Source organism: Carlito syrichta, unplaced genomic scaffold, assembly GCF_000164805.1.
Source record: "Carlito syrichta isolate Samal-C Ts95f unplaced genomic scaffold, Tarsius_syrichta-2.0.1 Scaffold67786, whole genome shotgun sequence".
Lineage (NCBI taxonomy): Eukaryota > Metazoa > Chordata > Mammalia > Primates > Tarsiidae > Carlito > Carlito syrichta.
Window position 1 is genome coordinate 155,093 of NW_007011882.1, and position 14,553 is coordinate 169,645.

The 14,553-nt window shown below is 44.2% G+C and overlaps 1 protein-coding gene across 1 annotated transcript in view; it reads left to right on the plus strand.

The window, feature by feature from the left end:
- LOC103253731 (serine/threonine-protein phosphatase 6 regulatory ankyrin repeat subunit B) overlaps positions 1-14,553 on the plus strand; it is a 179,137-nt gene that overhangs the window by 136,444 nt on the left and 28,140 nt on the right. The window contains exons 17-18 of the mRNA XM_021709359.1: positions 11,178-11,313; positions 12,024-12,095. Of these exons, the coding sequence (XP_021565034.1) occupies positions 11,178-11,313; positions 12,024-12,095 (208 nt within the window). The remainder of the gene's footprint in view (positions 1-11,177; positions 11,314-12,023; positions 12,096-14,553) is intronic.

A 14,553-nucleotide genomic window follows, 5' to 3' on the forward strand; every position in this document is an offset into this window, starting at 1 on the left:
CCAGCCTACAGACTGGGAAAAAGTATTTGCCAACACCAGGTCTGACAAAGGCTTAACATCCTGGATCTACAAGGAACTAAAACATGCTGAAAAGAAACAAACAAACAACTCCATTATAAAAAGGGCAAAAGATAAGAACAGACACTTCACAAAAGAGGACATCCAAGCAGCCAACAAACACATGAAGAAATGTTCAACCTCACTAATCATCAGTGAGAGGCAAATCAAAACCACACTGAGATACCACCCAACTCCAGTCAGAATGGCAATCATCAACAACTCAAAAAATAACAGCTGCTGGAGAGGGTGTGGTGAAAAGGGAACACTTCTACACCATTGGTGGGAGTGTAAACTAGTGCAACCTCTGTGGAAAGCAGTGTGGCGATTCCTAAAAGCTCTAAATATCAACCTCCCATATGACCCCGCAATCCCCCTACTGGGAATATACTCTGAAGAACTCAAATCACTCTATAAAAAAGATACCTGTACACGTATATTTATCGCAGCGTTTTTCACAATAGCAAGAACCTGGAAACAACCATGCTGCCCATCAAAAGAGGACTGTATTTAAAAAAATGTGGTACATATACATGATGGAATACTACACAGCCATAAAAAAGAATAAAATTATGAATTTCGTGGCAACCTGGATGGAACTAGAGTCTATAATACTGGGTGACCTCTCACAGAAACAAAGATCAGAGTATCACATGTTCTCACTCATATAATGGACCTTGAACATACAATGTAATACTATAAGAAAATGACTGATGGTACTGGGAAACTATGAGGGGGGAGAGAGATGAGATTAACGTAGCAAATATCTGTCAGGGGATGAGGAAACACCTCTTATCAACAGGGTGCCTGAATGAAATGTAATTGTACACCTAACCCTTAACTGTACCCCACAAAACCATAATAAAAAATATTGATTATGAAAAAAAAAAGAAAAAGAAAAATTCCTGGTCATTTCATTGCCATGATCTTCTGGTCAAAGTGACCCTTGAAGAGCTGAGGGGAGCCCATGATTCCTGACTCTCAGAGCCTAAGAAGAGTTCATTGGAAATCCAGTGGGATTGGTTTTCTAATCTTGGGACAGTTTAGCTCTGTCTGCTCTGCCTCTTGTCCAACAAGTTCCTTTGGAAGGAAAGAAAAACACCTTCTTCAGTTCTCTCAGTGTCTTCATGAAAAGAGTTAATTGTGGGACAGAATTGAGGGGAGGAGGCCTTTCTAGGCATTTCCAAGGATAGTGAGACTTGAGGGCCTGTGTTAGGATTAGCACTCAAGGTGGTGTCCAAGTGTACTTTTCAAAAGTTAAAAGCATGGCTCTCATACAAAGAGTAAGAGGAACGTGTGTTAAAGAGTTTTGTTAAATCTCATTAAGTAATGAGTAACCAGTAAGATGCTGAAGTTTCTCTAAAGAGAACGGGAGGAGCAGAGTGTGTGAGGGCTCTTTAGGACAGTAGCAGAAGACTAAGACTGCTAGGTTGAATGTAAAACTAGTTTATGTTTTAGAGGGCAATAAGCTGTAGGTGCTGGGGCTTTTTGTTTTATTTTTCTATCTGATGGAAAAACTCATATCGCTGCTGGAAACAAATCTACGAGTTAACATATAACCTCATAGAGAAATTACACTTAATTACTATTATGCTAAGTGAAATAATCGTTGGGTGGGCCTGTTAAGTTATGCTTTTGAAAGAACATGGAATTATTCTCTTTGCCCTATTTGTGAGTTTGGGGTTGCTTTTCTTAACAGTAGGTAACTTATCCAGTGCCTCTTGATATTTACTCCCTTAAGCTTTTACATCCTAAACTCATATCACCTGCCATTTCACAGTGGGCCAGTCTATGTAAACTACCCCTAAAGTCTGAGGAAGCTGAGAGACTGACCAAAAAAAAAAGCTGAAAAGTCCAGTTTCTTAGAAAGAAACATTTAATAGGGACTTACAAGCAGAAGCCATGTCTGTGTCTCATGTGGCGGCAAGACAAAATGATAGATCCCGGTGCCATCACCCCCCAGACCAAGGGGTTATTCAGAAGGATGTGACCCAGAAGAATATATAAGGCAACTGAAGGCAACTGAAGTACAGTAGCATCAAGGTTGCCTTACCTAAGAGTAGGATTTATGGTAAGTACCTGTTCTTATATGAGGAACAATAGAGAAATCTTAGAGGCCTTCCGAGAACCGGGGTTAATCAGAGGTCAACAGGGTAGATTAGCATCCAAGATGCAGTTACTTTGTCCTCCACACCCAAGTGTGCTAAAGATTGATTAACACAGACCTTTTGCTTTTGTCTTCTTTTCCCCTGATCCTTCACATAGACACATCCACCATCACCACCACACACGTGATGCAGGAATCGAAAGAGAAAAAGAGAGTAAAAGAAAATCAGGTGCCTTTTCCACTGGTAGAAGGCAATATGTTGAACTGGTGCTGATACAGAAGGGTGACTTAACCTTTGAAACACTGCAGAATTCAGGAGTAAGATAGATGTGGTCTAGGCTAACCCACTTCCCATGAGGATCAAGGGAATAGCCAACATGTTTTGTGGTACTGTAAGTTTCCTTGTCACCAATTGCCAGATCCAAAAAAACTGGCAGCACTCATAATCCTACCCCGAGCAAACATGCAAAGGGTATGTCTAAGACACTCACTTTGTGTCTGAAGTTGGTGCTTCTTGAATTTGCTGGTGGCTGTAGCCTGTTCCCTCAGAGACTTTGTCTGGCACCATCTCCAGCTATATGTCTTTTCTGTCCTGTCTCCAAGACAGACTCCTTCCCTGTTCTGGTTTACCACTATACAAGAGATGAAGCCAAATTCAGTTACAGGAAACTGTGGCACCAGAGAAAATATTTATTTATCAAGGTGAATTCTGCCTTCTAATTCTGTTTAAACCAGATGTAACAATTTTATATTTTTATTTTTGTTTGGGAAAAATTGAATTTGGGAATATTCCCACTAATTAAACCATTTAAACCCTAAGCTGCAGTGGGACCGCCAAAATAATAAGGAAACACTTAGATGACTTTTTTCACATTTGAGATGGTTTCTGCAGCAGTTCTTGGCAATGCTTTCAAGTTACCTCCGCTGTAAGCACTTTCTGCTTCTTCCAGCCCTGCATCACTCCTTGTGTTTTTAGTAACCATGGTGCCTTGTCTCTAATGATAGGGACTTTATTTCTTAAGAGTTCACCTTAATACTATCCCTCACCTGGAATGCCCATGGCAAGAGGAAAAGAATCATACTGTCTTGTCATTTCAAAACATATCATCTGGCTTTTTCTGGACTGGTTTAGGTATTTACAAACAGAAAATGTATCTGAAATTTTCTTACTGGTATCTCATCTTTTTCATAGTATTGACCTATCATCAATCACATAAAAATGTAACTTGATTCATCTTTTTACTTCTTATGATCCTGAAATTTGGGAGGCCAGAGGTTCAGCCCACAATGAATTATACCATCGCCTGTGGCTTACAGCCATACCATCGCCTTGTGACTTACACACTGACATCGTGTTGTGGAAAGGAATTTTAGTTGCAAGACCATGTTCTGTGAAAGGTCAGGTGTGTTTGTATGTTTGTTTGTTTTACTGATTCATCGGTTGGTTGGTGCTTTGTTTTTATAAGACTCTTACAAGCACTTTTAGGTTCATAGCAAAACTGAGCAGAAGAGACAGAGTGCCCATGTGGTCCCTGCCCCCACCCAGGCACCGCCTTCCCCACTGTCAGCATCCCCTGCCAGAGGGTGCGTTCACCACAGCTGACGGGGCCTGCAGGAATACCTCATGATTGCCAAAGGCTGTAGTCACCTCAGGGTCTGCTTTTGATCTTGTACGTTCTATGGGTTGGACAGATGTGTGATGATGTGTATCCACTGTTAGGGTGTCAGACAGTGTATTTTCTCTCCCTGAAAAATCCTCTGAACTCTGCCTGTTCACCCCACTCCCCAACACCAACCCCTAGTTTTGTAGCAATGACCACATTGCTCACATTGTTTTTATAATGGAAAAATCCATCCAAATTACAGGCTAGCCAGCAATATCATTGGTAATTCTGCAGTGTCCAAGCAAGCAAATGTTTCATCTCCCTACAATTAGCTTCACTAATGCTCTCTCATTCACTTACCAGACTGAAGTCAATTCAATAAACATTTATCGAAAGCCTGCTATATGGTATGGGTAATCCCTGCCCCTGAGGAATTTGCAATTTAATGACCGTGAAGTAATGCACTCAACCAATAGTGACACTGTCCGGAATGGAATTATTGCTTTAATAAAAATATACTCGTCATAAAACATTGACCTCTTAACTTTTTATTGGATGTGATAAAGAATATAGCCAAAGGGACCATGGAAATAATCTGTTTCAATCACCTCAGTTTTAAATAGAAATTTACCTTATTCTCTTTTAGAGGAGTGCTTATTTGTTGTAGAAAGTTTAGAATATGTAGAAAAGCAGAAACAAGAAACCAAAATGCCCATAGTCCCACCAGCCTGAATCATGATAAATCTTCTGGTGTATTCCCTTCAAGGTTTCTTCTCCATGTATTTGATGTTTTACATATATGAAGTAATATTGAATATGTGATTTTGTACACTGATTTTTTTTTCCATAAAATACTATGTTGTAATCCTTTCCCAATGCTCTAAAAAACTCTTGGTGAACATTTTTAATGGCTAAATAATATACAATTATTGGATCAACTATGTCATAGCTGTTCATCTACCATTTAGGTCGTTTGTACTATTTCACTATTAATTGGCTTTGGGCTGAAAACTTTCTTGGGATGAAGTCTCTGAGGCAGGTTTACAAGGTTAGAGTGTGTAGACATCTTTAAGCTCCCGTGAGGTAGTTCTGAGCATTGTGTACTCTGCATCTTGTGCCTGGCTTTATTCACAGTGAATTTCATTAGCCTTTCCTCGCACATACTTCAGGTTCTTCTGCCTTTTAATTGGCAGGAAAATCTCTTGAACTGAGCACACATTGGAGAGAGGAGATAAGCAGAGTCAATGAAGTCAGCTCCCCAGAAAATACAGAAGCTTAATTCAGCCAAACCCCCAGTGGTGCCCTCCTTGATGTGTGTTACACTTTTTAAAGTTGCATAGACCTTGACTCCCATGAGTGTAGACAGCTAATGGTTCCTTACTTATGGAATAGGTCCAGGAAAACAGAAATTAAATTAGATTGGATTCATTCATTTCTAGAAACCACTATGTTTCCAGTGATTGTTGCTAATATCAATTTCAGGCAACATAGTTTCTCCTGATAGTCATGAGGAGATGCGAGCAGAATCACACAAAACAGTCACTGCTGTGACTGGTGTGTGGCCATAAGAGGGTAGTTTACTGGGGGCTGAGCCTGAAATGACTTGTGGTAGTGCAGAAGGGCCTGGGGTCCACCAGCATCCAGTGTGGCCTGGTGCACACCATCACTTCTGAGGCTGGAAGACCTGTGCGCTCTTCCAAGTCCTAACCCAGCCCCTGGGAACCTCTGAATGGGGGCTATTGACCCAGGTCAGGTGGTCTAGAGCTTCTGCTGACCCAGGCCCTACTTCTGGCCCAGGCCAGGGTCAGGTCGTAGCAGGACCTGCCTGGCTGCAGAGCTGACTCAGAAGGGGCCACAAAGTGGCCTGAGTCACTTTTCCTTGCTAAGCACATGTGAGTGGAATGTGACATAGAATTTCTGACAGAGATGCCAACTTCTGGGGCCTTGGCCTGCCTCCACCCCTGCCTCCACAGACTTGAAGCTCCAGTCTTTTCTGCTGAAAGGAGGAAATCCATTCCAGCTTCCTCTCAGAGCACCTCCTTTACATGGTCCCTGTTGGTATTTTCTGGTTGGTTTTCTCACTCCCTCCTCCCTCCTAATTTGTGGAAACTCACATGTGGTTGGAGTCTAACCAGGAAGCACAGAAGAGAAGTTTATCTCAGACCCCCACTCTTCTCTGTCACAGTCCGAACCTTCTTACTTTCTGTTTTCTGAAACGGCACATGTTAAAACTGGCCCAGAGTAGCTCAGGGCCTCCTGGGACTCCTGAAGTTTCCTTGCCATGTTTTCACATAGCCAGTCATAATCTATCCTCTTTGTAAAGCTTGGATTTCCAGTCCTCACAAATTTGAATGACAAGATTACTGTTGTGTTAACTCAGCAGTCGGTTAACTGACCATGAAGTTCATATTTGTTTTTGGTTTTCTCATCACAGATTCACTTGGCAGAAGAGGCTTAAACTTAGCCTTCTGTTGCCTTTGCTGCTTTTAAACTCAAGCCATTGTGGTACTCTTTGTGTGAGCCCTCCAATGCTACAGAAATGTCCCCAGATTCAGAAAATGTCCTGTGAGTTGTTGTAATCTCAAATACAATTATATTCTCAGGCCAGAACAATCTGTCAGCATCCCAGCCCCTTTCCCACATGAACAGAGAGCTCATGGGTTACAAATGAGGCAGTTGAAAAGCAGGCTTGGTCTTCTGTCTACCCTTTAGGTACCCCTCTTCACTTCTCATTGGTAGTTGGAAGTGGCTGTAATCCCAGATCATCTGTATTTTTTCACCCAGAGAAGGTCCTGGCAGATGTATGGTGGCTGAAGGAGAGTAGGGTAGGAAGTAGGGTCAGGCAGTGCTGAAACTTCCAGAGAAGCTTCGCAAATGACCAGTTGACTGAGAAAAGAAGCAGCTGGGGGATTTGGGTGATGATAAAGGATAAGATCAAGAGGTCCAGACAAAGACTTTATGATGGCAGTCACGTTATAGATTTTTAAGGCAAGGGCCAAGCCAGTCCTTGGAATGAGTGCAAATTGTATCATGTTGACAGATGTCTACCGCGACATGTACACTGGATTCATGAGTGTAGTTCAGCCTGTGAAAACATGGATTGTGTAAATGTTGATGATAAGGCTGAGGACACATTAACTGGAAGTATTCTTAGGCAAAGGTTATAACCAACTTGTTTGATATGAGACATTGCATTGTATTCTCTGGTTTGTAACAATATGCTGCAGTGCAGAACCCATTGTTTTTTGTGATGGTGCCTCTTCAGCATGATTCTCAGTTAGAACTGTGTTTCTAAAGAGCCGTTCTGTGCCTGGATTTTGACAAAGCAGGTTGAGGTTGATCTCTGTGGAGCAATGTTATTTTCCTATAATATCACAGACCCTACGCTGGATTGCAAGTTTGTATGATGAGTCATGGCATGAACTCTCAGACTTTCTCTGTCCCCAGCTGCCTCCCCTGAGACATTCATGCAGAATCGAGCACTAAGCAGTACCAAGTATCTGCCTCATCCCTTGGATTCAATATGTTTAAGACCGAATCTTAAATTCAAAAGAAAAGTTAGTTCTGATGGTAAATGCCAGTTTTAAATGGCTTTCAAATTGCTTTTCTCCCCACTTTTCCACATTGTCCTCCTAGCCAACGAAGGATCACAAAGGAAGGGAAATGCTTAGAGGAGCTAGGCTCCAATGAGCATCTTCTGTGATTTCGGTATAACTAAGATGGGTCCTGACGACTCCTTGGGAAACGAAGAGAAAACTCCCAAAGATTGCAGGAAATTGTTGAAGTCAGAGGCATAAACAGACCCCAAAACTTTTAAAACCTAACTCCCTCTGTTTCCTGCCCCCATCCCTGATGCTGTTTGTGAAAGCTGGAAGGTGTTGTTGTATAGGGTAAAGAGTTCATGGGTTAGGTTAGACCTGGGTTCACTTCCCTGCCGTGTCTCCTGTAGGCTGGATCAACCTGAGCACACTACCTGATGGATTGCTTGAGCACTGGCTGAGTGATCCCTGCAAGGCTCTCGGGAGAGAACTTGGGTCTTAGTCGATGCTTCATAACTTTCACTTCTATCAGTGAGAATCTTCATCATTATTATCTTCACCACCACCACCTTCATCATCATTGCCACCACCTACAATCATCATTCACCCTCCTGGTGTTCCTTCTGCCTCTCTGTCTACTCCTTAGTCACCTCTGCAGACTCTCTTTCTCTTCTAAACCCTTCCATTTTGGGGTTCCCAAGGGCTATGTCCCAGGCTCTTTCCCCTCTCCCATGTACATTCCCCCCAAGTGGTCTCATCCACAGTGGGGCTTTATGTATCAGCCACTGCTGATGGCTCCCAGATCCATAACTCTAACACAGACCTCTCTTCCAAGCCTCACACCTTCTGACCAGCCATTCAGCAGACACCCCTTTGAATGGCCCAGGGCACTTCAACCCAAAACTCAATGCATCTTCTAGTCCCTATCTTGTTTCTTCTCTTTGTTCCTTAAAGACAGCATCACCATCCACCATTACCAGAGCTGGAAAGCTCAGGGTCATCCTGGCTTCTCCTCTTTCCCCTTCCTCCGGTGATCAGTCCATGAGTTGTGTTCATTACACCTTCCAGACTATAAGCTTCATGCGGTAGGGACTATATTAGAGTTGTAACCACAGTGCCGAGTAAATTTTTATTGAATGAATGAAGGAAGGAGTGAGTGAGTGGAGTTCAAGCACACGCACCTCCTTCCATTCCCATCACCTCCTCTGCAGTTCAGGCCACCCTCAGTTCCCACTGACTGACTCATTTCAGTTGAGCAGTCCCCTGGTTGACTTCCTCGACTATCCTGACTTCCCCGCTTCCAGAGCTGACTCCCATCTGGCCCCTCTGAGTTCATTTTCCTCACTGCAGCAAGCCTCAATTTCATAAGATCAAGAGTCTGATCAGGGTTGTGCTCCTGCCAATTGTGTCCTACTTGACAGCTGTTGATAGCTGCTGATAGCTGATCAGTCATCACATAGTCACCTGCACCTGCTCTGCCTCCTTTTATGTTGTTGGTCTCGTGGCCCTCAGCCCTTCCTCACCCGCACACTGTTCCAGTTTACTGAGCTTCTTGACAGTTCTCAGGCCTGTGGGACTCCCTGTTCTCACATGCTCTTCCTTTGGCCTGGAGCATTCTTCCTTTTCTCTTGGCCTGGTTGACTCCACTGTCCAGGTCCCAGAATAGACGTTACTTTGCAGAGGAGTCTTGTCTGGCTCCAAGTCTCTGCCAGGCACCCCTTGGTGTCCCTGGAGCATGTTACACTCCTCCATCCCCACTCCACCTCAGTTTCCCTTGCCTGCTTCCTTCTGGGGTTCCCTGCTGACCTCCATGTTCTGTGAGGTCGGGAACCACATCTGCTTACTGCACAGTTGAATTCTGGTGCCCACCCCAGGGTCCTGCACACAGATGTCACTGGGCAAGGAGGTGGTGAATGAATGAAGTGAAGTACATCCTGCTCTCAGAATGATCAAGTGTATGTGTGGGAAATCTGATTCCATGATAGTCTTCTGAGAATATGCCTAGTTTGTGTTTGTAAACAGCATATTGTCTGCTTGTCCCTGTTCATCATGTTTATGATAGTGGGGGAAATGATTCTGTGTTCCTTTGATTAAAAGTTCACTGGAGGACAGGATTTGGGATTGGTCAATTCCAGGAAGTCTTGCAGGTGATAATGTTACAAAACAAAGCAAAGACCAGCTATTTTCAGGTTATCAAGCAGTGAAGTCTACTTTTATTTCAAGTATGTAAAAGAGATTTTTTTTAAAGGTATCTGCTTTGAAGTTAAAATTAAGTCTGCTCTCATTATGCTAACATATCCTAGATTGTGTAAAGTCCAAATGCTATTCTCACACTAATAAGAAACAAACACAAAATGTCTCATACTTCCAATAAATTACTTGCATTGTATTATTTGCAAATTTGAAATTGCATGCTTTTAGATGGTAATTTTTACACCACTATTGGATCTACTAAAGAATCCCAATATCACAATATTAGTTGCACAAGTATCGACTAGAAGGGAATTCTGGACCTATCCAAGGATCTATGGATACCATTCTATTAAATTTATCTAGTGTTTTTCTGATTACCCAGTGTTGGCAAATGCCCTTAGTCCCAACTACTTGTGAGGCTGAAGCAGGAAGATCTCTTGAGCCCAGGAGGTCAAGGCTGCCATGAGCCCATGGGTGCCCAGGTATGAGTCCTGGAACCCCAGCTTGTCTTCGCTTACTTTATTCCCTTGCCCACTTCATGGCTTTAAACGCCCTGGCCCAGTGTATCCCACAGCTGTCTGGTACAAAATGTATGTAGATGATCTGTGAACACCTCAGACTCCACACATCCAGTGTCGTCCTTGCTCACCTGGCTCCAGCCTGCCTGGGACTCTTCAGCCTACCCACCCCAAGGGTCTGGGGCAGGTGAGGGCCCTGCTGGAACACTTTTGTCCCAGATGTCCTTGCCTGCTCAGGAGGCTTTCCCATTCACCATGTTCAAAGTCACACACTAGCCTCCCCTTGCACCCATCGAAGCCCCCTCTCGGCTTCATCTTTCTCCACGGCACACGGCACTTTCCAATAAACCATGTCCCTTCTTTCTTTTATCATAGGCTCCTCCGGGAAGATTAATTTTTTTTTTAAGTTGAGAAAGTAGGATTTATTGAGAGGACAGAAAAGCTACCGGAGCAGGAGGGGACCCGAGGGGATTGCCCAAAGATGAATTTTTAAGACTTTGTTTATTGTTGAATCATCAGGGCATGGAAGGGTATCTGAGCACATGGTAATCATTCGTTAAATATTTATTGAGTGAATAACTGCCTGTACACATGCCTCACATGTACTTGTCTAATTTTTCACTGGAAATTAATTCCTAGTTTCAAAAATATGCATAAATTGACTGGAAAAAAATTATTTTTGTTTTTTTTTTCCCTTTGAGTCTGTTGCGAGGGAACCAGAAAGGCCTTAACAATGTGTTTTTCCACCAAGAGTTCATGACAGTGCTACTTTCCTGCCATCCTCACTGATACCACACCTGGTCCACAGGCCTTCTGTCTCTCATACTCCCTGTGCTTGTCCTGGTTGGAAGTGTTTCAGTAACTGTTTCTTCTTCCCAAACGCTCTCCTCTCTCACCTTAGCTGGGTTAATTCTCCTTGTTTAGGACTTACTGTAAATGCCATCTCCTGGAGAGTCTCTCTGACCATCTACTGTCAAGTGGCCCCTCAGCCATTCCATGTCACACTGTTCTACTCATGTTACACATGCCATTTCCAGGTATTCTGTGGTGTATGCTGTATCTGTCCCTGCTTTCTTTTTCTAAAGTGTAAGCTTCTGAGGGCAGGAGTCTTGCTTGTCTTTCTCAACACTGTCTCCAGGAAATGTGTGTTTGGTAATAGAGTAAATACTGGATATTGTCATGTTTTCCTTATTGCCCATTTGCTGGTGAAAATGGATATGAAGTGCCTGACTTTCTTGTTCCTCGAGGTGGACAAGCTTTCCAAGGAGAAGGGAATGCAGGATGGGCTAGAACACGTATGTCCATCTGGTGGCCTGCAGGCTGCATGCAGCTCGGGACAGCTAGTAATGATGCCCCGCAGAATCTTTTAAGATCATGTGTTTTTTTAGCATTTATTTTCTTCGTGACCTCCATGTATGGTTCCATTATTGAAGTTCACAATCAGACCTTATTCATGACATTGCTTTTTGGCAGCACATACATTTGTGAGCAAACTGTTTTTAATTCGAACAAACTTTTCTGATGAGCACCTTGAGAACTCCCTAAGAATTGCAACCACTTCCATTGAACCAGACATTGATAGATTCATTTTACAAAAACAAGGTCAAATTTCCCACTAGTTTTATATTATTCTCACTTTCTAAACCTTATCATTAAAAATGTTAAAAATAAAAGAAGTCTTATTATGTATATCCACTAACTATATCATTTATCTGCTGCCAAAGACAATTCCCCTTTACTTGATGTGACCCAGGAAAGCCAAAAGATTACTCATTGTGGCCCAGGGAAGCCAGAAGGTTGGACAACCCCTCTCTGGAAGTTTAACTGTTTCATAAGCATCTTTGTTTAGATGTGCTCGATCAGAGTTTTACATTGCTGACAAGCTGTATGATTTCTCAAGTTTCCGAAGTCTCCTTTCTCACATATGCCAACATTCATATAAAAAAAGTGGGACTCCTTTTGCAAAATTGACTTGTGAGCTTCTGTTTTCTTTGTGTCTCCACAGCTCTTGGAAAGGACCAACAGTGGTTTCGAGGAATCCGATTCTGGTGCTACCAAGAGCCCGCTGCATTTAGCCGTAAGTGAGATGCCAGAATGGAGTCACCCAGTGCAGAAAGAACCGAGGAGGTTCTAGCCAGGCTGCTGCTCAGACACAAACATAGTGACATGGGAGTGACTGAGAGTGACTCCTGAAATACAGGCATAAGATCCTGAGAGTGACTCCTGAGACGCAGTCATAGTGGTATGGTTATCAGTGATCCTGGGAGTGGCTTCTGAGACACAGGTGTAGTGGCATGGCCTTCAGTGACCCCGAAAGTGGCTCCGAAGATGCAGGTGTAGTGACATGGCCATTAGTGATCCTGAAAGAGATACAGAGCTAAAGGCACAGGCTGCAGAGAGATGGTCTTGCCTTCCAGTCCCAGCTCCACCTGCTGGTGGCCTTTGACACATAAGCCTTAGTTTTTCCATCTGTATAATGAGGGCAAAGAAAAGAGGTAATGCACATAATGCCTTACCACAGTGCACTTTTGATATTATTGTTTTACATTTTCAGTTCTTAAAATTCAAAGAAACGCTTTTACTGTAAGATAATTGATTCTAGATAACAATACAAGTGTTAAACTACAGATATTCACAGGGCATATTTGAAAAGTCACAGTTACAGACTGTCAGGATTTTTTTTTTTTTGTGAGTTGGAGTCTCACCCCATCACCCAGGCTGGAGCGCAGTGACATGCTCCCGGCCATCCCAGCATCAAGCCGCAGGGCTTAGGTTATCCTTCTGCCTCGGCCTTCCAAGTAGCCAGAACTACAGGCATGCACTACCATGCCCAGCTAATTTTTTGATTTATTGTAGAGACAAGGTCTCGTCAAGTTGCCCAGGCTGGTCTCAAGCCCATGGGCTCAGGCAGTCCTCTCACCTCGGCCGACTGTCAGGATTTCTAAGCACAAGCTTGTGAGGGCCAGATGGGCACATGCAGACCTGCAGCTGAGCTCACTCTGCCTGGGCTTGAAGTTAGGGTGTCCAGGAAGCCTCAGGCTCTGACCCTCGTTGTGGGTGAGATCTGGGGGTTGGAGGGAGGAGAAGAAGAGCTAGTTTACCACCAGCAAAGCTGCCTCTCCACATCCAGGTAATTGAAGGGAAATGCAATAGTTGAGAGTGCTGCTCCCAACTCCTCAGGGAGTGCCCAAGGTGGGCCATGCACCCGCCACTCTGCCTCCGATGTGTCCCGCTAAACCCTGGTCATCAGCAGCTGCCCCCTAGGAACCTGACCACAGGCACCCCACCCTGAAACAGCCAGCTAACTTGCTCGAGGTTCTCACCTGTCTGAGGTTCTCACCTGCCCGAAGTTCTTAACTGCCTGAGGTTCTCACCTGAGGTTCTCACCTGCCGAGGTTCTTACCTATCTGAGGTGCTCACCTGCCCAAGGTGCTCTCCTGCCTGAAGTGCCCATGTGCCCAAGGTACTCACCTGCTCCAGGTGCTTCTGCATTGGGAACACTCAGTGCATGGCCACAAAGATGGTGTTTGTCTGCTTCTTTGCTGAGCAAAACCCAGGGCAAGTCCTGGGAAGCATGAGGGGGTGGGACTCTGTGTAACTGTGGTCACCACCTCTCCCTGAACACCACACACACATACACACAAATTAGTGTCATTCTGACAAACAGTGGAGATTTTGGCAAGAAGGGAGGAGTGTTATTTATAGCATGCCGAGGTGTTCCAGCAAGGCCAGAGGACAGGCCAACCATCCGAGGCTTGGGAGGAGTCTCCCTGCACACGTGCTGACCCCACTCACTTACTCTGACACCCCTCTCCCCACTGCCCCACCACACACACATTTTGAGTCCAGGAAAGTCGGTCTGACATGTGCCTCGATGTTCACAGAGATGGACTTGGCATGAGGAGGGTGGTGGACAGTGGAGTGTTTTTGTGTGTGTAGCTTCACCCCATTGGCTCTCATGCAAGATTGCTCTGAAGGTTGCTGGCTGGAATCCCTGCCAGCTACCTGCTGCTGGAACATCCCCATAGCTGAATACTTGCAATGGAGCAGCTGCCCTGAGAGTCCAGTTGGGGGGTTTGCTCAGACAGAACTTCATGCCCTCAGAAAGTGGGTTCACTGCATTGCCACACCTGCTGCTCATCGGAGAACGGTTCCTTGGCTTTCAAAATCTGTCATCTCTCGTTCTTTTTAAAAAACTTATTAGATGCTCACTGTGCACTCTGCTAAACTCTGTAGGATTCTGGTCTTACAAAAACAGGTGGTGATATCCTGGAAAGAGTTGGGCTGTGGACCTGGGAGAGATGCACAGAGGGGTGTTCCAGCTGCTGACTGGTAGTGACTCTTCTGGGCATGCTTCCCATCCATATACATTAAAGGGAATGAGCTAGTTAGCTATCCCAGAAGTCCTTTCCAAGTTACTAATTTATTTGTTTCTTGTGTGATATTAGCCCAAGTACCTAACCTCTTGTATCTCAGTTACCCACTTGTGATATGAAAATAGCAGTGCCTCATCATGGGGCACGTGGAGGTGGCAT